Here is a 24,310-nt window from a genome sequence, read left to right on the forward strand (position 1 = left end):
CCCCGATGTGCAGCGCGCACGGTTGGCCGCAGACAGCCGCCCGGGAGAGGAGAGGAAGGGAGGAGGAAGGAGAACTTTAGAAACGAAAAAAAAAACATTCAGGTCTGTTACACGTTCCACCCTTCAGGCGATGCACACGGAGGGACTCAAAGCAGAGACGGTGATAGAGACGGAGGAGAGCAAAGGAGTCGGAAAAACAAGTCGGAGAGGCAGCCGAGTGCGGAGCGATGCCGACGTAGAAGCGGCGCGTTTCGAAGAGCAATCGAAATGAATGCACAAGTAACACTGTTACTGTTAATCGCGCAGTATACATATGAGACGTACAAGGAACGGAAACAGGTGAGATAAAAAAGAAGGCATGAAAGAATGTCAGCCGTTCTCTATGCTCATCGCTCTCATTTCAAATGGTCCTCTTTGTGCGCGCGGTGGCGTCTCCCACTCCGGGCCTGTGATCAGGGTGGTGGCTCTAACAAGCGTTCGACAGGGAGAGATTAAACACGCGACTGTCAAGACGCCACACCCGACGCATTCAATTACAGCTGCTTGCATGTGACATTAAGAAACCCGCCTGTATGAGACACGTCGACAAAAGAGAAGGAGAGCGCGAAAGAGGTGGGTGGGAGATTGGCGCTGGATGTGATGTCAGAAGAAATTAAAGCCTTTCAACTACTTACTATTATTCGAGACTCAGATAGGGAAGTGGCAGACAAATGCTAAAACAGTGACTTCACAGGAAGTAACTTTCAGTAAGTTTGGACTGCGTATGCATGCGTAATACCAAGGCAGCTTTGGGGTGTTGTCACTGGCATTATATTTATACTGTTTACCCATCCGGTGTGATTTAATGGGAACAACCTTTTCCAAATTGAGCGACAGGGTGCCGTGCTTGTTCTACACGTGTTAATCAGATCAAAAACAAGGACGTTACATTTACAGGTAAGCAATGGCAACTCAACAATGTTGAGCAACGCATTACAATCCCAAGCATCTGGTCGGCTTAGCAGGCAAAGAACAATAGTTTGCGAATACTAACACGAGTCTAATTGTGTCCACCTTTTGTGTGGAGCAGATGTTGACATTTGTACACTACACACTGGGGGAGGCGGTCTGAAAAGAACTATTGGCATCAACCCAGGATACCATCATCTTTACAGCCTAATCCTTCATTGAGGCCATTGTCGAAGCCGTGGGGGCGATATCGACTGTAATCTGAAAAGAGAAATCTATGTTTTTTACACACTCAGTGGCTGCCTCCCTGGTGTCGAACATTGGAGATGAATCACGCTCCCCTTAAGGCCCATTATTCAGCCATTATTGGCAAGTACTTGTGCTCACTTAATTGGACAACGCGTCTGCAACTGCCAACCCCCTGGGCCGGCCAAGACACAGCCTAAGCCAATCAGCCTAATTGATCCCAACAAATGGTACGAGTCGCCTCTCACGGTTACAGATAGCAGAAGCCTTTCTGGAGAGGTTAGCGGTTTAATTTCTAGTGGCTCGGAAGAATGAGAATGTTGACACATTTTGAAGTCATGTTTTAATACCAACAGAAGTCTAAAAAGTTATTTATGTACTTATTTATCTGGCAACTAATTCCAAAAGGAACCCGGTCTTGCCAGTTTTTCCTTAAAATGAATCCGCAAACCATTGGATAAAGTACAGCTTTACAACACATAGAAGTCGAGACATCCACTCAGCAAATTAAAACGTCACACTTGAAGGACAATTGGTGATCTTAATCCCAAGGGGCAGCGTGGGCCACCCAAGCAGAGGTGCCCTCTTGGCAGTAAGACAGAAGACAAAAGAAGGACTCCTCCTAAGTGATTAAGTGTGGTCTCTGTCAGCAAACATCTTCCACGTCAGTAGCTTCCAAAACTAATACGCCTCGATTGTTTGGAGAATTACGGTGTTCAGATGCGCTGCCAAAGACCGAGCGGTTATTTCTAACTCGTTTCATTTCTGTGGTGTTAAAAAAAAAAAAGTGAGTCATGGGTACATGGGAAGAGGGTGGAGGGGTGCAAGGAAAGAGACTTGCCCCGGAGTCGAACTAAGACATCCAAGGCTCTTTGTATTTTTTTCATTAAAGCGCTCACGGCGACAAACGATGCACTATTCATGGCTCCTAAAGGAGAAGAAAGGCTTTGGCCTAAATAGCGCCGAGGAACGAAATGCATTAAGAGCAGAATATTCCGATCAAATGAGCTCATCTTTTTTATGAGATGTAAGTTAGGTACAAGCGAACTGTTGTGCGACTGAGGTATTATGTAATGGGTGCGGGGATCGAGGCAGCAAATGGGTTCAATCAGCCGAACCTTAGTCCTAATGCTGCGTCTTCTGCATATACATCAGCAACAAAGTCGGGGGGGAAAAGAAAGAGGAGTAGAGGGGAAGGAAGGCACTCAGCGGGCATTTTAAACACTTCGGTGTCAAGCCGACACATACTGATTCTAGTCCCATCACTCCAGCTGGAGCCAAACACATTTACATTCAGATGCTGATTAGAAAACACAAAGAAGAATGTTCTGTAGATTTCTAATCACACACACACACACACACTTCTTTTTTTCTTATTTGCGAGCGTACTTCTTCAAGTTTGCGATAGAGTGGGAGAGTACATTTGATGTGCTTTTGATCAAATCTGGTAACTACCCAAATATATGCAGGAATAGGGGGTAGAAAGAGACACGGAAATAAATAAATAAATGGGAGAAGAGGAGTCAGGCTCTACTCTCTGTGTGTGGACGCCTGCTGTCAGGTCCTTCTGTCTGTGTGAAATATTGCTGATCCCACCACACCTCCAGTGGGGAGGTGCTTGTAATGATTCAGTCCTTGCGGGGGTTCAAAATGTCATCTGTCTCTCCTACCTCTGAGTGTATGGTGTCCTCTAAGTGCATACTTCTACAACATAGGGGTGGTTATTTAAAAAGATAAAGTTATGGTGATTTATTATTATTTTAGGGAGGGCTTTAAAGCTATTGCTATTGTTAGGACTTTTAATGAGCTAACACGGTACAACAGATACATTCGTTAAACGCTGTGTTTTCTGTTTTCGTGAATGCTGACTGGCACCAGAACAGTAAGTGTGACCACCTACCTGACTTTGCACTGCTATTTCTGCTGTGCTAGACTGACGCTTCCTGCGGGATACATTCTCCTTTTAAGTGCTTGAATATGTGAGATCGTTCCCTTTTAGAGGAAGAATGTTGACTTTGCAACAGAGCTTTCCCATCCGAAGACAAATTGACTGCATTTCACACATTAATTACCGGTGTCAGGGGTCGCGCGGCTGCGCTTTGCCTTTCCAACAGGCCGCATCCTAACTCTTTTTTTTTTTTTCTTCTCACTTCTCACGCTTGACCACTCGCAGACCCCTGCTGCTCGTCCTCAGATAATCGATAACCTGCCCTGATGAGTGGAGACTCCTTGTCACCAGCTCCTCACCCAATGGAAATCAATAAAACACAATAGCCATCTACATCCATGAGCTCGGAGCCCATTTGTTTTTCCTGTTTACCAATGGCGGATGCCATTCTATCAACATTCCTTAAACAGTGAGGAGAAAACCGAAAAGGTTCAAATGGGATAAAGCCAAGCAAATATGAAGAGAAAATGCCATTATTTCAGCATCTGTTGGCAAGAGTTCAGTGTACAGATGGCAAAGCTTGAAAAGGTCCCATTTTATTTTTTTTTTAATTCATTAAAAAGCAGGCCTTTAAACAAGCCATTGGGACTATCACCAGTAGAAGTGATGCTAATCCCGGGCTGCAGGGACATTGTAAAGATGGCGACAGTGTAGATGCGAAAGACCAGATAACGCTGACCAATCAGAGCAGACTTGTATTTTGGAAGGTGGCTTAAAGAGACAGGCGACGTTGAATACAGGTAGATTCAGACAGACCGAATGGAAAAATGTTTTTGGAACATCAAAGCATGTAAACACATTCTAGCAGAAACCCCAAATACAAGTATAAACCTTCAAATTAGCATACTATGTCTCCTCTAATCTCTCTTGGTATTAAAATCCCCAACATTACAGTGTATTCAACTAGCCAAGACACGCATTAACCAAAACAGTCACCATCTAAATACGTAGCCATCTAAATGTGTCATTAAATCAGTCAGTATCTCAGCATTGACCAACAGAATAACCTCTAACTCCGGTGATTTTGACATAGCAGCCTTTTATGCAACAGTATTGTTGCGTAATGTCACAGTCACACATTCTGAACCTCCATATAGTCCAATTTAGCATTCATACGCTGGCACGGAGCAATGTGTATCTCGGTAATATGCTCCCATAGCTTGTTTGTGTCAGTAAATATATGCGCTCACTTTCAAGGAAGATGGCTAATCCATACTCAGCTGTTGGCGGCTGATATGTTTGTTGTGTATTAAATATTTGGTGGGTTTCCCTGCCTTTTGCGATGATATCCACAGCTCCAATCGATTGGTGGAGGTTTAGTACCTGGAATGCTTCCGTGTTTGAATTATAAAATCTGTGCATGTGTGTGTTGAAAATTGGCTGGCATTGCATTTGTATGTCACTGCACTCCCACACAGGGAAACACAAAAAAAGCTTTTTTTTCTGTCAATTTTAAGGATGACACTCTATGCTCTATATAATGCACAGAAAAGGAGAGACAGATGAATGAGCTAGTACAGTGCTCATTCTGTTTTTGTCCTCCTTTCTTTTTCACCATGGACACCAAGGCCTTTCATATGACAAAAAGCACACCATAGCATATTTATTCATGCTATGCAGCGACACAGTAACTCCTAAAAATAAAGCACAAACACTATCCAAGAATAGATGGCGTTTCATAGCCTAAACTCATTCCTTTGATTCTTACCGAGGCTCCCTCACTGCAAAATCCAATGAAAATGTGATTTATTTTCCCCTTCCCTTTTCTAATTTATTTCACAAGTGTGGTGCCAGGCAACATGTCTCACAGCTTGGTCCGCTTTAAGCAAGGTGCGGGGATGAAAATCAAGTTGCATGGGATTATTTAGCGATGAAGGGGGATAAATAGTTGTGACGCATCAATGAGCACACCTCCCTGGTCCTGAAATGGCCGGGCTGACCCGCAGAAACAAACCAAGCAAGTCATTATCTCCCGAGACCAGAGTCGGCTTTTCCCTCCCTTTTAGACTGTGTCGGATTCCCATCAATTTAATACACTACCGCCGGCACTCACATAGCATCCCTGTTTCTTGTGGACAGATTTGAAGACTAATCTCATACTTTAGGCCTAATACAATTAAATGGTATTGAACCGATGCGTTGCTCCATACATCAGTTCCCATCCAGCGAGCGTTAGAGCTCGCCGTTCGCCGCAGGCCTGGGAGAGACACACATGAGCCGGGGTGGAAAGGTTATGATTGTGGCGCTCCAATGCAAGAAACCCAAGACCATTATAGGGCATGTATATATTACATTCATCTGCTGGTAGCAGCCTTATATTTTCTTGTCTGCTCTTGTAGTTTGAGCAGGACCGATGTGACAGATTCATCCGATGAAAACATATAAAACTTAAAGGGTCTCATAAAGCAAATCAAAAACAAGTGCATGTAGCGATAGCCACAGATCTTGTCTCGCTCGGTTGAATGGCAAAGACATCGTATGTTTATGGGCCTTTAGATTATAGTTAAGAAATGTGTCAGCAGACATAAATAGTGATGTGGAAGTAGCGCGCAATGAGCGCCAAAGAAAGGCTCCCTGATTGATAAACAAGCTATAACATGAGGTACTAAATGCCTGATTTATAACTGATGAATTGAGCTTCAATGATGTGCAAACCGACTCTTTCCACAGAAATGGTTCCTTTTGAGTTGATGCGTGTAATTGTATTGACATTTTTTCATGTCTGTGCACATACTAGGCCACTAAAATCAGTCGTTCAAAAAGACTGGTTACTTATTGTTAAGGCGGTATAGAGCAGGTAGCTCAGCCGGTGGTCTCTTTTGTCCTTCCCACACCCTTAGCTGGAATGAAGTGGCCTTGACTTGAAAGCTCCGTACCACCGCGGCTATTCATAGATGAGCATTCGGAGTTGTTTGAAAGATTTAAAATATGACTTCGAGAGCTCAAAAGTGGTTCTAGGTCTGTGTTCAAGGTCTAGCCACAGGTCCAGCGGGTGATTTTCAGCCGTTGGCAACGTCGTTCGTGGACCCTCCATCATTTTGTGCCTGCTGTCAGTGAGAGGCTGCACACTGTGCCCTGACAAGACAGAGAACATTCATAAAGTTCCAGCAACGTCTCAGCAACCTTGACAGAATGTGGTGTGTGTGTGTGTGTGTGTTTTCCCCTGCAAACCTATCTCCAGAGGCAGGAGTTGAGGGGAGCTCCGCTGTTCACAAGTAGCCTAAGAGCACCTGCCACATTCGCGGCGCAAAGACGTCAATAAATCTGGCCGCTAATGTACCGCGGAATCTTTTTCTCTCACTCTCTCCCTTCCTGTGCCTTTAATATTAATGAACGTCGGCTGAACGCTGCCACGGGGCAAAGATAGAAACATGTTCTTTCCACTATGCTAACATGAACAAGGTTATAGCTTCCTTATACCGAGTGGGATTGGAAAAGAGTGCACTTGGCTTGCTAGAGGTTTATTGCAGAGCCATGGGTGAGCATTAGCCAAGTGATAGGCAGGAATTAATGACTTTATCCGTTCAGAATGGTTATTATTGAAAGCTGAGCCAATGAACTTCCCAGCACCAGGCAAGTAATTCTCAGCTAAATGATTAAAAGCTGTAATGAAGAGAAATAGTCCACATAGTGCTTGAATAACAATGAGCATAACCAGTAAAAAAAATATGCTCTTCCACTCCTTCCACCCAGTGCGAGAGCATACAAATGGATTTACGGCACACGAAACCTTGAGGCTATTTTTAGAGGCCGCCTTTGCCTGCAACTCAGCAGTTGTGGCAATGAAAGAAACTCTCTAGTCTGTATTTTTCGCCCCCCCCCCAAAAGAAATTGTGATAATGAGGCTTCGCCAGCGACCATGTGCCCATTAATATTTGATGCCTCTGAACACACACTCTCACACCCAGCCTTTTCTTTTAAAATACTACACACGACATATTCGGTCGAGGAAATTCTCAAAGTCTGCGCGGTACGTGTCGCATATTGTCTCTTTGCAACATTCCTCATTGCTCCTTTTCCCGCCACTCCGTCTCTCTTCAAGGAGGGAACGTCAAATCGCGAGGGAGTGAGTGAGTGCCTTGATATACTTGGCCTATATCCTGTTTTGATAGTCACATGGCTTCTCTGAGACAGCAGTCATTTGTTACTGTCCTTTTAATCATGCTAATGCACCTCTCTCTCTCTCGCTCTCTCTCTCTGCTCAAAGACCAAAATGTACGGACATATTGGCGAGAACACACACTCGCAAGCGCACAGATATTAAAGAAAAGAGAGAGAAATAACGGAGTGCCCACAGTCCCCTATGGCATATGAATATCTTAAGAGGAGAGTTCTATAGCTCTGTGTCTTTGCATGCCTGCGTGCACACTTTACACACAGTCCGACATATATTCACCAAAATAAACGCACGCATTCGTGCACGCAAACACGAGGCGAATAGACAACAGAGATGCAACAGTATTGAATCAAATTAAGTGGTAATTTCGTAGCACCACTCTTTTCCCTACTCCTTTTTTCTCGAGTGTTGCACTTTATTAGTATTCCGCTCAGCCGTTGCTCCGCTTTCTTCTCCTTCTCTCCCATAGCCCCTCTCTCTCTCTCTCCCTCTCTCTCCCTCCCTCTCTCCTCCAGGGAGTTGAGCCCAGTGCATGTTAAGTGATAGGGCTTCAGAGTCTTACCGGCAGGGGTGTGGGTGCCACATAGCGCGCCGTGTAGGAGCTGTGAGTCGGGGAAGGGAGGAGAGGGGCCCTTTTAGTAAATCCACCCACCCGTGTAAAAATGATCAATCTCATGAATTTGCCGATAGGGAGTCGTTGGCCGATCAGCAGAGACAGAGGCAGATAATGAGAGAAATGGGGGGCGGGTGGAGTGTGTGTGTGGGGGGGGGGGGGAGGGAGAAAGAGTGACTACAGGGAGGTAATATTGAAAGGTATTGAAGGAAAAAAGAAATGGGGAACGATTGAGCGAGCGTGAGAGAACGGATTAGTGAAGACAAAAGAGCAGGTGAGCCTTGATAGACAGAGTTGCTAAGAAAGAAAGAATGTGAACATCAATGTCTGCTCAGATGGTAAAGAGAGGACGGAGGGAGGAAGGGAGAAATGAAATGGGCCATGTGGTTTTTTTTCTTTTTCCCACTTCCACGCTTTGTGTCCTCCGTCTGAAAGTCAGCAGCCCGTTTTGGCGGCAGTGGAGCAAGGTACATGTTTGGGGTTCTTTTTGTCAAGCGTGAGCAGGTCCTGGTGAGGTAGTGACAAGAGGGAGGGGGGGGGGGGGGGGGGAAGTGCCCGTCCTAAATTCAAGGCCTGGTACAGCCTAAGGGTGATTCCTACACTGCCAGGCAGTGTGGTATGTAAATGTCATAGGACCCAACAGAGCGAGAGGCTGTCTTTCTCTGTTTGTTTGAGCGGACATGACGGGTCACGGGGGTGCGTTTCTCCGTGGTGTTGGTGTCAACATGAACACACATTGGGTTTGACATACATGAGTAGGGGGGAAAAAACTCAGGAAAAGGAATTTGTGAGGAATTCACACACATGGAATCAAGTGTGACTGATAGGACTCGTGTGTGTGTGGTCGACGCCTCAATGCTGGACCAAGATGGTTACGTTTTGATGTTGGTGGACGGTCCAAAAAGTCAGCTTAACAATTCTAAGGAAAAGAAGAAGAAAAAAAATCAAAGCAACAGCAGCTTAGCTTCAGTTGATCAAATGCAATCCCATTCGGCCTTTGGCCGTCGCCATCTTGTTTTCTTGCAACCAGAAGTGACCCCGAGAGGGACTATAAACTCATGTTTACACAGTTCACTAATAACTCAAGTGAGAAGTAGGGTCATTTTCTCATAGACTTCCATACAATTCAATTTATTTTTGCAACCAGAGGAGTCGCCCCCTGCAGGCAGAAATGATACAAGTGCATTTACACCTGTACTTTCATGTGGTCAAGCACGGTCCGATTGCAATCTGATCACCTAAACCCCATTTTACACAAGGTGTAAAGGGGGTCTAAGGCTGTTGTGGAGCAAATCCCTGCAGTGCAGTTTGAGCAATTACCGCCTCTTATTGTGAAAGCACTTCTTTGATCAACTTTATCATTCATAGAAGCAAAGCTGCGGTGCCATGACAAATCTTACAGCAGTTTCCTTTATATTTAGCATGGCAAGACAGGCCTGAACGCTTACATCCACACACACACACACACACACACACACACACACAAAACAAAACACAAACTCCCGCCCATGTCCGCTAACAATTCTGTGAATAACGCTGCCATTATTCAGCTGGAGTCTGAGTAAGTGTGCAGCGTGTGTGACCTTAAAGAGGGGAGGTTTTGAAGAATCACAGCATAAGGAGAAGAAAGTGAATAATTCTTTAAAGTGCAGCCTGGGGCATATTAGCATGTGCGCTAGCTACGGATGTTGCGCGTGCCTGTTTTTTTTTTTTTTTTGGTGTTTTTTTTTTTTTTTCTTCTTCTCCGGCGCTTTCAGCACACCCCGTTTGTCAGAGGGAGGCATCATCCTTTATCGGCACATTTCATGTTTCCCAGAGGACTCTGTGAAGCGGGTGATATTATTGAGGAGCGCTGAGCCTTATTAAATTCCCAAGCATATTACCAGTCTCTCTCTCTCTCTCTCTCTCTCTCTCTCTCTCTCTCTCTCTCTCTCTCTGTCTCTCTTGCAGACACTTGCATCTCTCACTCTCTCTCCACCATTCACTGATTATGTTCTCTCTCTCTCGCTCTTAATTTGGTTGCACACTCCGCTGTAGCTCAAGGAGCCCCCCCCCCCCTCCCATTCGTCTCTTGACGAGGAAACAAAGGAAGTAAATACATGTTATTACTTTTTTTTTTTCCTCCAAGTATCGCTCATCAGGTATTAACGCAGCATGCCCTTGCCTAGCAGCAGACCATCATATGACTCACTCACTGGCTATGCTATAGCGGAGTCTCGACTGTCCTATTTTCGGTGAATTCTTTTCATCAAAGGACATAGATAACGCTAATCTTTCAACCAGTGAACTGAATAGAAAGCAAATATTCTGTCAGCTTTGCTTGGATTAAGTTGGGTGTCATTATTTTATTTTTTTTTATGTAGCTGTGTGCGTAGAAAGTGATAAATCCAGTATTTTTAGTTTGACGCAACATTACGACGACGACAACTTTTAGCTTGAAAGCTTTCTCCGCGATAAGGGTTTTTAATGGGGCCCAAAAACGAGCCGGAGGCACGTTTCTGGTCTCCACATGTGCGACAAGAACAAAGGAGTATGTAGTGCGAGGGTGATAATGAGGGTGAAGTGACCATGTGTCGAGCGTACATCTTCATTGCCCTTGCACAGAGCCCGAAACTTCCTGAGCTCTCCATTTCCCCCAGACTTCTTGCTCAAGCCAAGGGACAGCGTGCGACTGTACGCCCAGGCGTATTTATCAAACGCGGCTTTTAGCCATTTCTTACGGCGCTGACACGGACGGTGATGCCTCTGTCTCCCTTGCTGCAGTGGAACCCTATTTACATACGACCTTGCATGCAGCAATTGGTGGAACGAGTTTTATTTTGCTGGAATGATGTGCTTTTATCTTGGATGTGACAGCAGAATATGAATAAGAAAAGAGCAGTTGAGTCAGATTGGGTTGTGATATTCATGAGGATTAGACATAATGTGTTTACTAGTTTGGCTGCCAAACTGTACTGTGTATTATATCAACGGACTGTACAGTACTGCGTGTGTGGGCCGCTGGATATTTAATTGTACGTATGTGTCGCTCATTTAACAAGTAGCGGACGTACTGTCGTCTAGGCATAAATGACAACCTGTCACTTTAATAACAGGGCAGCTTCGAGATCCTTTTTTCTGTGATAATTGTGAAAAAGATAAGTAAGCTTCACTGGGGCACTGTTTCTATGTGCAGGACAGCCAGCAAACAGCGACGTCGGTGTGCGTCCACACGTGATAATCGGTGCTGAAGGTGTTCATCTGGGGGATAGCTTGCATACAGTAGCGATGGCCCTTAAGGAATACCACTGTCTATGAACCGTGGACCTTTGCCCGCATCCCTCACACATGAGCCCTACCGCATTCATTGACGGAGAAAAAGGAGACAGGCTTCAAGAACTTCATCATTGTTACGTGCGAGTGTCTGTCAGACGGGGCTGTCGAGACTGCTTGATGCTATGAAAATTTGATGCCGAAAATATCCTGTCGGCGCTGCATTTTTAATAGAGACAACGCAGACGGAGGAATCTGCGCTCCCTCTAGCCCCGAGTACCGCATCACGCACAACACCCCAAACTACTTTGCACCTCCAGGCCCAACGTAGTCCATTTCTGGATCTGCTTCAGGTATTTCAATCATGCGCCGAAAAAAGTTCTATTTGTCTCTTAAAGAATTGTCTATGAGGACTGACAGCTCACAGGTCATCTTTTCAGAATACGCAAATACTCCATCACGGGTCAGTCCACGGCTGTCTGCTGTAGATTTTTCCACTTCTGCCGGAAAATGAGTCTGGCCTTTGGGCCTTGATTGCCCTAATCTGCAGTCAGGCCCGCACTTCTCCCACTGGTGATTGATATTTGGAGACAATTGTGGGACAAAAACAGTTTGAGTTCTGGCGCTCATGAAAGACCCGTCGGGTCCGTCGTCGATCGATGTGAATAAATATTTCCCACAACCCAGAAGCATGGGAATCAAGAGCAGGGGGGGGGGGGGGGAAGAGGCAGACAGAGGGAAGAGGAAAAATCAATTGGTCGAGAGCTTTGCTAAAAAGATGGCGGTGGTGGTGGGGGTAGAGGGTGTAGGAGGGGGAGTTGGTGGGGGGGTGTAGGCCTGTCAAGCTGGGTGAATAATGAAGCATGTTTTCAGAGCTTCAAAGGCAAAGGAGAAAAGGCACGGTGAAGTTGTGTTACGAACGCCATGTCGTCTCACGTCAAATTAATTTGAGTATCATATGAGCCAGACATAATGTACGGAATGATGTGGGGAAACGTGGGGCTTTTGAACTCTTCCAAGTATTAATTCACCATCCTCACGAGTCTCTTTAAGGTTCAAATCGGTGGACTAATATTTCCCCCAAATATCGGCACTGAGTACTGCTGATCAATGCCATTAGCGCTGCATTACAACGTTTGGCTGCCAGGCACGAAAGCTTCGTTCCTGAAGTGTTGAAATATTGTTTCAGGTTCCAAATTCCTTCAGATGGAAGTACACTCCATTTAGCTGCAAACGGACTTCAAGCCTAATACAGTGATGGCATTTATGTCCTAACATCCAACCATTTCCAGTCAAGATAAGAGAGGCTGAGTGTCCCTATTCCCGAGCCACTGCCCACCTGTCCAAACCTCACCCACCCACGATATGAATCTCTTTCCTCCACTCGCTCTCGTTATTTTGATTGGGGATCCATTTGGTTAAAATTGACTCATTTTTGTCAGTCAGAATCGGAGCAGTGAGACTGAAGAGGGGAGAAACGGGCGAGGCTGCCGCTGCTTTGATCGCTCCCGACAGGCAGCGTGAAAAGTGCATTTCATAAAAGGATGTTCGCCTGTGATGAGCCTGCCAGAGTGACAAATTGGGCCCTTGGTGCTTTAAATAATACACTGTGTATGCTCCAGCCATGGCGCTGTAGTTCTATATTGCTCAACTGGCCTGCTCAAAAGGGACGTGCGTTGAGGGTTGAAAGAGGGGCACGCTTATAGTGACTCGCATCCCAGGGCCAGGTTTCACTTCTAAATCATCTATCTTTCTTGTTCATCCGCGTGATGATCCACGTGAATGTTTATGTGAGACTCTGCTTTCAAGTGTCCACTTGCATTCAAATCTAGATTTGGAGCTTCGAGGATAGGAAGCCACTTTTGGAGCGGTGACTGGAAAGAGCCTGGTTGTCTCCCCGTGGCGTTTGTTTGCTTGGAAAACAGAATCGTGCAGTGATCAATGTTTAAGATGTGGTGTGCCGCTGCTGCCCCCCCGCCCCTTAGGTGGCAAAGATGGATGGTGGAAATGTTCAGATGGGCTTTCTTGCCTCTTCACACCGAGTAATTTGACCGAACATGCAAAACCTCTTAGGAATGGGGAGAGGACGTGGGAAGCTTGTATGTTGTTGGCACGTGCGTGCATGGAAATGCCGATGAGTGACATGGAAAAATATAGATTTATGATGCTGTAAATGTACAGAAAACACCTCCTCTTCCCTCGTACGGATAAATCCCATAATTAAGGAATCACAAGAGGTAATATGGAAGTGGCGGAAGTCACAGGTAGAGTGAAGAAGGAAGGTGACAGCACAGTGCCTCTCTGCAAGCAGCAAAACCAATACCCTGCACCGGGAGGGAACAAACTGTGGCCTATCTGTGAGATAGTCTATAATCCAGGACACCTTGGCGTTATCAGGCTGCATCGCTCTGAGCTTCTGCCTGAGCAAGAGTGGCTGGATAGTGTTTAAGGCACTCAAATAAATCCAAGATCACAGATCTCCACCGAGCTCCCCACGCCACTCGTTGCGGGACCAAGCCAGATATTCGATGACATCTTGGCGCCATGTATATCTGTACATGTTTTTTGAACACATGACTCGTATGCAAATGGAGGCGATCAAGACTCCCACACCAGATGTCTGGCATTTAGGATGAGTCCTTCATGCCGTCACAGAGGCCTTTGCTTCCATTTTTAAACACTCAAACACTGTGGGAGGTTGTTTTATTTTTTTTTTACACAGAGGCCCCCTGGTCAGACTCAAGGATATATTAAAGAGTTGCTGGAGAACCTATTTGCTGACTGGCACATCCTTTTAGCACTTTCATCAGGGGCTGCACTGTGCAGAGCCATTTGATGCAGCTTGTTTTTAACCTTCCCAGCAGGTGCTCTGGGGGGGAAAATTCTCTAAAACCTTTCTGATCGCTTGTTTGGTTACCCTGGTCATAACACCGTGAAGCTGTGTCCAGGAGTGTTGTCACATCCCAATCTCTTAATGGAGGATGGGAGGTATAGAAGTCATCATAGCAGATGGGAAAGATGACCAAGACTACAATCAAAAGGGTGAAGGGGCAGCTTCTTTCCTTTCGGTGTTTGGTCACTCCGACATGTACACCATTTTTGTCCAGCTACATATTTGTTAAATAGTTTGGTCCTATAAAATAAAAGAGTTTTAAAATGTATATATTTTTTTGTTCTGAAGAGCTAAGTCAAACTTAAAGGGACAGTTATAAAAATATCCATAAAATACAAATTTGTACTGTTACTTAGTGTTATTTATCAATCAGTCTACGCCATTGGTCGGGACGGTTTCACCAGCGGTAACCGTCGTATGACTGCAGTGCAGCGTGGGCTATGGGCACACCCACACTCACGTGCACTACCTATTTCTCCAAACCAAATCAGCGGGACTTTTTACAGATCAATTTCCCTCGGAGCTTTGAGGTAGAACCCAAGAGTTCTTCATGTTTTGTGGACCTGCTGAAACACAGATGAACGAATCCCTCTGGAAAACACAGGGCCCGGGGTAATTTGCCTTTTTTTTTCCCGGCTCCGGAGTGGAGCTCCCCGTGCCCGTTCACGAGCCCACATGCCGAAAAAACTGAGAGCCTGTCCCTAGAGGTCAGCATAATTACCCCCGCCACATTTCCACCACTAGCTCTCCATTAAGGCCGTGACTCACCGTGCCCAGCTTGCTCCGGCCTACAATGTGCTAGCAGCTGAGAGCTAATTGCTACACTCAGGATGGCAAGCATGCTAGATAGTGGGTGTCGCGTGGCTGACTCACAGGCTAACTAGCTAGCCTGCCGGTGTTAACTACTTATCACAAGTGGAAGCATTGTTTTAGATTTTCTATTGGGAGGACAGACTATCATTTTCGGAGTTGTTTTGCTGCGTCTTTATTTAAAAATGGAAGTTGCGCAACGCATCAATACGGCATTATTTGGGATATGTAGGTCATGCTAAATTTAAGACATAATGAAATTCTAATTCAAATTAGTTGCGAGTGTTATGAGTGTCTTTGCCGAGTGTTATTCCACTTCTTGTTAAATCTTCATATTTCATACGCTGCTTCGGGCGCAACATGAAGTATGCTCTGTGCAGTCACCATTAATTTTAACAGCACAAGATAAAAATCCCACCAAAGCCCCATTTGCTATCATATGTTCTGAACTACCCCTCTGCCCCTCTCTCCCTATAGACCCACAGTGTGCCTCAGCATTATTTAGATGTTTCCTCTTATTGGTACGATCGGTAAAAAGCACAAATCAGACTTTATTTTTCTCATTTTTTTTTGTTATTTTAGGGTGGGGATTTAATCGAAATTGTATTTTGAAAAATAACCATTTAATGGTGTAAAACGGGCTATTGTGTGAGTGTGCCTGCGAGTGTGCGATAAGAGCAACAGTGGAGAAGAAGCAATGACACTTCTTTTTTTTGAAGGCGAGAGAGCGAGAGAGAGAGAGAAATAATTTAGAGAAGTAATAAACAATGAAAACAACACATTTCTTTAACTGATTTAACCCGTCGCTCACACACACACACACACACACACACTCGCAGTAGTTCAGTAAGCCCTACCATTTTCTACACACCCACCAACACTTCATCCCTTTGCTGTGTTTGTCTTATCAAATAACACTGTGCTTGTCTTCTTGTCTGTGCTTGGGAATGCTGAGCATCGACACACACACACACACACACACACACATGCACACCTCCACACACAGGCTTTACACGCGCTGCATGGTTAATGTAAGGTTTGCTGCAGCCGCACGGTGTCTGTGTGGTGTGGAAACGAGCTGAGAATGCCATGTTGTTTTATCGGTTGCTAGCAGTGTTGCATGTGTGCACCATAGCAGAGCGGCTAATGCTAATCCTGACGGGTCTTCCAGAGTATTCTGCATAAGCTCAGCGTGCCGCGCTGAAGAAAAATTGCACATGGTGCTTTATTCTATACTGCAATTGTGTGTTTGAGCATACATGAAGCTACACATACACATGTATGAGTTGTAGCCTCTGAGGGTGTTTATGCATCGAGGATAAGCCTGATGAGAAAAAAAATGCCTTTGTATTAAAATGTGTGCGGATTTGAGAGCAGATTTTGTTGGTGTTTTTGAGTCGAGTAGCTTTGTGTGCCGGCAGGAAGCCAGCACCGTCACTCTTATTAGCAGAGTGGACGAGTCTCTCGGCTTCTCTCCTCTCCACATCATCCTGCTGTTGTTCCACTTATAGATGAGGTTAGGGGTCAGAAGTGACCTGAGGACGCAACCTGTGGTGTCTGCATTTATGTGCGCGTGTGTGTGTGCGTGAGATAGGGACAAATATGCATCCAGTGAGCACGACAACCACCTGCTGTGTACGAGACGCTTCGCCCTGCACTCGAGCATGTGAGCGCGCATATGCATGCAAGATGAATGAGGGAGCACGACATTGCGGGGACATTTTATTTATGGGCTCCTCGGCTTGAGTGCTGACTTCTCAAATGGGCAGAGAGAGAGGTTGAGACCCGGAGAGACAGCAGGCGTGCAGAGGGGAGGGAGAGTGCAAGCCGCATTTGGTAATTGGCTGAGAGATCGTCACCAGAATGAAATTATGCTAGTTAATCTCTCCTCAATTAATTACCTCGGGAGCAGGCCGCAGTACATTCATTATTCCAGAAAGAGTATTGACCCTGCTGGATGAGAGAAAGCGGGCCCTATCATACCCCATAATGCCGAGAGTAATCTGAATGCTAGTTGGGGAATAAGCAGCCGCAGCAGCAGCAGCAGCAGAAAGAGGGAGAACGAAAAGAGGGTGATGTCATCATCTACCTACATGCAGCCGAGAAAAGTTCTCCTTAAAAAGTACCTGATGGCCTCATGTGGATTTCTTTATGCTGAGTCTTTGTTCCACATAGAGGTCGGGCGTCTAGAAAAGCGAAGCAAAAGGAGGTGACACCTCATTACTAAACTCGATCAGGGCTCTGTATCTTTTCCCTCCACTCACTCACTCACTCACTCACTCACTCACTCACTCACTCACTCACTCACCCTCCCTCCCTTTCCTTTTTGGTTTTCTTTGCAGCCAGTCCTGCCCCTCTCGAAGCATTGTTAAGAGAGGGTTCCAGATTATTCCCTTAGTTGCTCTTGCCAAGCAGTAAATACTTCAAGGAGCTCAGAAGGCAGACAATAAAAAACCTGCCGCCACGTTCAACAGCATTCCTCCCGCTGGCATATGAGCAGCACATGGAAAGACTCATGAACAGGGTGATATTTTGTTCAGACAACGTTAGTCCTGGTATCGCAGAAATTAACATGTGGTCTGGGTTGAGAAAGAAGCATGCTCCCAGAGAGGGCCGGTAAGGAGATAAGACATGTAGGAACATAATGGATTCGTTGATGGCCCACCGGTGCGGAGCCCGCTAGGATTTGTCCCGGTATGCCAGGTGGACAATACACCACTGCTGGCTAGCAAACTGTAGGCTGTGGTGCATAAGTGTTGTAATGCGCTATTGAGGCTATGTGCTTGTGTTAGGGGCGGGGTTACGCCCAGAATGTCTCCAGTGCGTCATCGAGACGTTATTTCCAAAATATACTGAACACAAAAAGGATGAAAATATTTCTCATGTATAGAAGAAACGGTGATGAAAAAGGAGACGGAGAATCTTCTGCTCCTTCGATCCAAATTGGCTGATCTTAACGGCACTAATAGGGACCACGTGTTTGGATTCAACGTACTGTACCACTGAAGAAATCTCCTCTCCTGACGTTAATGCAATCAATTAATGTCGTCGCTGGCGGTGCACACCACGACTTTCATTTTCAAAAGGTCACTGCTCCCCAGGACCTTTTGTTCTCATCTTACCCTGCACCACTGTGTGTGTCTTTCTCTCCTCCATCCTTCCTTAATTGTCTGGCAAACATCTCAGCAAGAGAAAGACAAATATCCCCCCCCCCGTGGATACTGTTCCGTCTGAACCTGCCGTCACGGCGTTAATAATTTAGTAGCTATTCCTTTTTCTCGACGCTCCGACATTTCCTCCCTCACCTTACTTTCTCCACTTAGGCCTCCTCTCTTCTTCTCCCTCCGTATCCTTCATTTTTGCTCCCCGCAGCCACTTTTTAGTTGTGTGTGTGTGTGTGTGTGTGTGTGCGTGTGTGTGTGTGTGTGTGTGAGTATCCAGAGTCGGTCTGTCTGTCTTTGATGCTGAGGACCTCTCAGGTTTGAGGCGATGCCACGGGGGCCCTCCAAAGCGAGACAGCCGAACACAGCGAGACTCGCTGTTACGCCATAATTAGTCGGAAAGTTCCACCTAATTAAATGGGACCCTGTTAGAGGTGAGAATGAGTAGAAAGTGAGAACGACGACTGCGTAGGGCTGTATTTGCCGTTGTTTTCCGTTTGGGCTTCATCCCTATCCCTGTCTCGCTTTTCTTTTTGTCCCGTTTATTTTTGCTGTCTCTCCCGATCACTTTTCATTCGTCTCCTTTCTTTCTCCTCTCCCCATTTTGTCGTGCAGGCCAGAGTATTTCCAACAGCTGTTTTTTTTCCAGGATAAATATTTCATTCTCCCTCTCTCTCTCTCAGCCCCGCACAGTAATCCGTGTGACACCACGGCAATGTACACTGTCATCTTCGCGCTGATTGCTCCGCCGCGTGAAACAGATCTGTCCGAACAGGGGAGGCCTTTGATGAGGGTAGCGAGGCAATCACGAGCCCATTTCCAAGCCAGACTCGCTGTGCGTTCTGCCCTGACCCTTGAAAACTTTCTCCTTTCATTGTCTTGTAATCGAGAAGATGTTAAATTTTGGGCTTAGAATTGGAGCCACGCGGACGTGTGTAAATGACATTTGGAGGTTAAAGTGTTTTAGTTCTCTTAATGCACGTGAATGTGATGGAGGTATGTTAGATTGAGTTAACGGTGGAGGATGGTGGCGCTCGGCATCCATCCTGGACAGGACTGTATTGTCGGAGAGATAATCTGAAGCGTTAAACAGGCTAAATCGAGGTCTTTGGGTTGATAAGTTAATGCGAGCATGTGTGAGAGCACGTTAAGCAGGATGTATTTACAGCACAGTGCGTCTTTGTTATCAAAGTTCCCTTCATCGTCACTCCTCCTCCTCTTCTGTCCTTTCACTCCTGTCTCCTCCCGTCTTTGCTAATGTCCTCAATTCTCTCTCCTCTCCTCCTGTCTCCCCTACTCTCCTCTCCACTGCTCTCTTTGGCAGTGTGTTTGGCCTGTGACGGCCCAGAGGCAGCCATGCTGTCTTCTCCACTCAATCTGCCGCTTCCCTTCTCCCAGGCCATGACCCTGCTATACTCAGAACACACACACACACACACTCTCCCTCCTTCTCTCTCTCTCCTTTATTCTCTCCCCATCCCTCCCTCTTTAAATCATCACCGTCTTCATCGTGTCCCGCATGCCCTCATCCTCCCTTTTCTGCTCTGACCCCTATCCGCTGTCCGGCCAACTGCAATGTCTTGTCAAAGACACGGCGTAGACACGGCAACGCACGCAGACACATCAACCTCTGCTTTGTCTCCTCTTCCCTCTCGGTCATTTTTTATTTTTCATCCCGCCCTCCAGCCCTTCCTCCCAAATGCCTCAGCTGTTTGGGTCGAATCTGCCGGCCTGGAAAGAGAGAGGGCAAAAGGCCGCGGAGCTTCAGTCTGCATATAGCAGCGGTTCACAGCGAAATATAGAGAGAGGAAGGGAGAGGGAGAAGTGATGGTGCGGGGGACGATGCAGCTCAAGAGTGAAAGTGCCGGTGACGTAGATGAATGCGGACTGGCAAGTAGACTTGCTGACATGCAGTGAAAGCACAGTGTACAGTGCTGTGACACAAACAAACACACGAAAAGTGTAATTGCCCAGAAATGCCCACGCAACAGACATTATTGTGCATATGGCCCGAGGCAATGTCACTCTCACCCTCCATTTTTTTATTCCCCCCTACCACTGCAACATCTTAGCAAGTGCTAAAGAAGCCGCATCGAATTGCTACTGTACCCCGGCAGTGGAGGTTCTTTTGAAATATCCCAGAGTGTAAGCCAGTCAGCTGATAGGGTGGCTGACTAAAGCCAGCCGAGAAAAGCCGCGGCTCAACCACTGCAGCCACTGGCCCACTTTCAGCCCGCTTTTTTCCCTCACACAAACGAAGGAAGTCGTCGCTGTATCGACACAGTGGTGAGGGCACAAAATATCTACGGTGGAGTCTCACTGGGCAATCATCGCTTCAGCAGCGCGGGACTTTTGTCCATATGGAATTACATCTCAGGGAAAAGCGGCGCTTCTCTCTCTCCGCCCTATCCCTCGCTCTTCCGAAAGCCTCTTTTGAGTAGATGTTAAAAAAAAAAAAGGGTTAATGGCTTGCGTGGAGCATTAGGCCCATTATGAGCGTTGGCTATAAAGCTCTTCGCTTCCAGCGGTGGAGGAAGCGGGAGCGCGGGCTGTGCCACTTGTTTTCTGGCTCCGGATCCCCAAACAACAAGGCCTGAGCCCCGGGGACGTAACCCGGTATGGAGGGCCTTCCTCGTTTCGGCTCTCAGTGTTGCAGGGAGGCTATTTAACACAGCCGAGTGACCCACTTGTATTGTGTTGTGTTATAGTTGATGGCGTGAGCTCGCGGGGTGTTTGTTAATATGTAACAAAAGCCTGCTACAGCACCGTGTGTGCTCTCGGGGCCTTTTCTTTGAAGATGTTTTCTACGTCCTGATTTCTGAATCGGGTCTTGAAAGGGGCAGGAATATGTTTGGAAGCCACGCTGCGTGTCCTCTCCATAGAAATACTCGGAAACAATTACAATAGATTTTTTTGTCACCATCCATACTGTGATGCATTTGCTTTTTATTCTGCAGACTTACATTCATAGATTTTAAAGAAAAGTTTGAATCAAATAAGCCAGCAAAGGCTAACAAGGAAATGAAAGTTATGTTTTTTTGTTATTCCTGCTAAAATAACTAATACTCTGACATCAGCGTACATGTTTGTCCAGAGCTAAAGGACGGATGGATTTAAATGGTTTATAGTACTCGCGTATTCATGTCTCGACCTCAGGGGGACTGTTGGGAAGACGGAAAGAGAGGCAAAAACCACAACATTTTTGCTTTGATATAGCAGCCGAGTTCATTAGCTCAGCGGGAAACGTCTTCATTTTGAACAAGCTTTCCGAGTCAATGGACCCATGGCTGGGAAATAATCAGCCTCCTTTCAGTGCGCACAACACCACAGAGAGCCGGCTAACAACCTCAGCAGCTCACCGTGCACGGCGGCGGAGACGTGATGCCGAAGGTTGGCCGCTTACCCGCAGGGAGCTCGGAGGAAGGGGAGAGGTCGTCGCTGCTGATTTTTTTTTTTTTTTTTCCTCACTAGTTTTGTCTGGAGGCAGCTGGGGTGAGGAGGCAATTGGATAAGCATTCAGTAGCAGGGCGCTGGGGGACCTAGTGAGATCCGCCGTGCATTGTGGGTAGCCTGATGGCTCAATCGTAGGTGAAAATGAGCTAGACAATCAGTACCTGGTATCCACTTGTCTCTTTGACGGCTGTGTTTGTCAAGCCGAGACGGGGAAAAGGAGGGAGAGGGAGGCAAAGACATCTCTTCTTCCCACATGCCGTCATCCAGAGCCACGTTTATCATTTCCACCATATCAGCTGGCATGTTAACTTATTTGTGATTGCCAGTGCATCCCTCTATGTTCTGTTAGTTTCTTGCCTTCTCATTCATTTAGCTTGTTTTACATTTCATTACATCTCGACCAGAAACTGTGTTCAGCTCACAAATGATTTTTTTCTTTTTTAATATTTATACAAAGTGACAGTTGCTCCCCGAGGCTTCGGCTATATATATTGACTGGCACTCATTAGCTGATGTTTTACAAAAAGGTAATTTGTGACATGAAAATGGATTCTAATAAGTATTTAGTAGAAATAGGATTTTTCTTTTTTTGGCGGCACTCTCGAAGCAATGTTTTGCTAAAAAGGGGCTTTCATAGCGAAAGTGATTCGTTTCTTGATTAAACACGCCAATCAGTAGGAGTGCATTGGGTTATTCCTGCCCATCCTATCTTTGCCGTCCTCGTCTGTGCCGCATCGTGTTTCCTCGGCCATGTGTCTGCTCTGCATTACACGGTGTCTTTCAGTGACAGTTTCATTGCTGCTTCAGGTTTCTCATACAGTATATATATATATATAAACTATTGCAAGTGCGAAACATAAAGAGTGATTTCTGTTCTATTTTGTCTTTTACAGGAGAAAAAGAGCATTAAAAGTAAGCCACGGTCCCAATTCTTTTGAATTTTCTTTTCATAAATTTTTTTGTTATGTGAGCAAAGGCATGCTTGGCTTGGTTTGCACTCACCCTCGCTTTTGCTTTATTTTTGGTTTTCCATACTTTGCCATCAGGTCATGAAGAAATTACATCTAACATAGCATCTGTATAACATTGGCACTCTTCGTCAGTTCATTCGGTCAGGGCTGTGGAGTGTAGACTTTTCCTACAGTGTTGGTTTTTATATTGAGCTACTGTCCTAACAGTAGTGGAGGACAGTAGGGTCTCTGTCAAACCTGTTTTCCTTCGTGTACCGACGTAAGCACATAATTTGCTTTCCCCAATAAGTACAGTAGACGTAGTTAATCTGAGCCCAGCTTCCAGCTAGGTAATTGGTTAAGAACCTTATTAGTGGATTTAAGAGGATACCGGGGCCAAACAAAGCTATTAAGCTACTTAGATCAGAATGTGATTGCCGTCTGTCAATCACCAGATAAGGAAATAGGGTTTTGTTGGTGCTCACATCTCACAAACATTACAAACGCACACACACACACACACACACACACACACACACACAGAGAGCAGGCCCAGTGGTGCATCTTCAATTTTAGATCATGGCAAACACAATCTGACCTCTTTCTCCCCCCCCCCCCCCCCCACCCTCCTCCTCCTCCTCCTCCTACTCCTCTCAGCACAAACACGTTTTGAAGCATGACATTATTTCAACTCTGATTCACGCCACTGTTTTTTAGTTTGAGGCTGTTGTCGTAGCCAGTGGAGTCTTCTTTTCATTGGTGTTTTCCGTTTCTGTCATGTGGTATGGGTCTCTGCATGAAAGCAAATGCAATTGTGTCCGTCAGAGCTAAATTCTCTCCACGAGCGATAAAAGTCAGAAGTTGCATTGGCTGTGACAATCGGTGCCTGGTAACCATCGTGAACAGTTTTTTTTTTTATTGTTTTAAACCTTCTTCCATTAAACATTTAGATGCTGTGATGACGTCATTAGGGAGAAAATACTAATTCACGCATCTAATGAAGGAATTCATGATAGCCAAACCATGTGACACATACCGCACCAAACACTAAGTGCTAGGAAATCTGTGTTCATGTCAGTTTATCATTACATTTCCCACTTTAATGGAACCGACAGTATCTTTAACCACGTTTGTTTTTTCCTTCCTCTAGACTCTCGGCCCCTGCCTGACGTAGCCATGACTGGCAAATGCACCCGGGAATGCGACGAGTACGGCCACTCTGACTCCTGCTGGATGCCTGTGCGCACGTCGCCTGAGCGACGGCCATCAAAGTCAACCACCACCCCTCAACAACCAAAGCTTTCCACTTTCATGAGCGGCAGCGGCAGCGGCAGCGGCAGCGGCAGCAGCAGCAGCAGCAGCAGCAGCGGCGCCGAGCCCGGCAGCCAAGAGACCCTCGCCATGGCCGCCATGGCCAACGGAGACCCCACCGCCGCTCACATGATAGGCGACCGCAATCGCAACCTGCTCAACAAGAAGATGGCTTCCTCCTCCTCCTCCTACGAGGCCTTCGGCTCGCCTTCCTACGGCTCTCCGGGAAGTGGGGAGGAGACGCTGCACCACCCCACTGAGGAGATCCCTCTGGCGCCTACTGGGGAGTACAAGCCTACATCCTGCGGTACTCTGACGCGACGGGAGGTGTACCTGTGAGTGCGAGACACACCTGCTGTGCCACACCATATGGCATTGAAACACTAGGCATAGTTGTTACAGCTCTAGCAGCTTTTAGCCACCCTTGTTCTGCAAGGTAGGACTCAACTTTCTCCAAAGACTTTTACGACAGCTCCTTAATGAAAAATCTTAAGTGGATACATAAACACAATTTGTAAAGTGCTATTTTCCGGCCATGACCTGGGCGAGAGGAGGAGGAGGAGGAGGAGGAACTTTTGGAGGGGCATCGATGGGACTTGGGAGGAGGA

General features: G+C 46.3%; 1 protein-coding gene across 1 annotated transcript in view; it reads left to right on the forward strand.

Annotated features, from left to right (window-relative positions):
- pcdh7b (protocadherin 7b) overlaps positions 1-24,041 on the forward strand; it is a gene marked incomplete at both ends in the record, with an annotated part of 97,832 nt that extends 73,791 nt beyond the window's left edge. Inside the window, 2 exon segments of the mRNA XM_079184483.1 lie at positions 22,335-22,353; positions 23,542-24,041. Of these exon segments, the coding sequence (XP_079040609.1) occupies positions 22,335-22,353; positions 23,542-24,041 (519 nt within the window).
- Between the last annotated feature and the right edge of the window lie 269 nt (positions 24,042-24,310).

The sequence above is a fragment of the Pholis gunnellus genome, assembly GCF_910591455.1.
Source record: "Pholis gunnellus genome assembly, chromosome: 23".
Classification (NCBI taxonomy): Eukaryota; Metazoa; Chordata; class Actinopteri; order Perciformes; family Pholidae; genus Pholis; species Pholis gunnellus.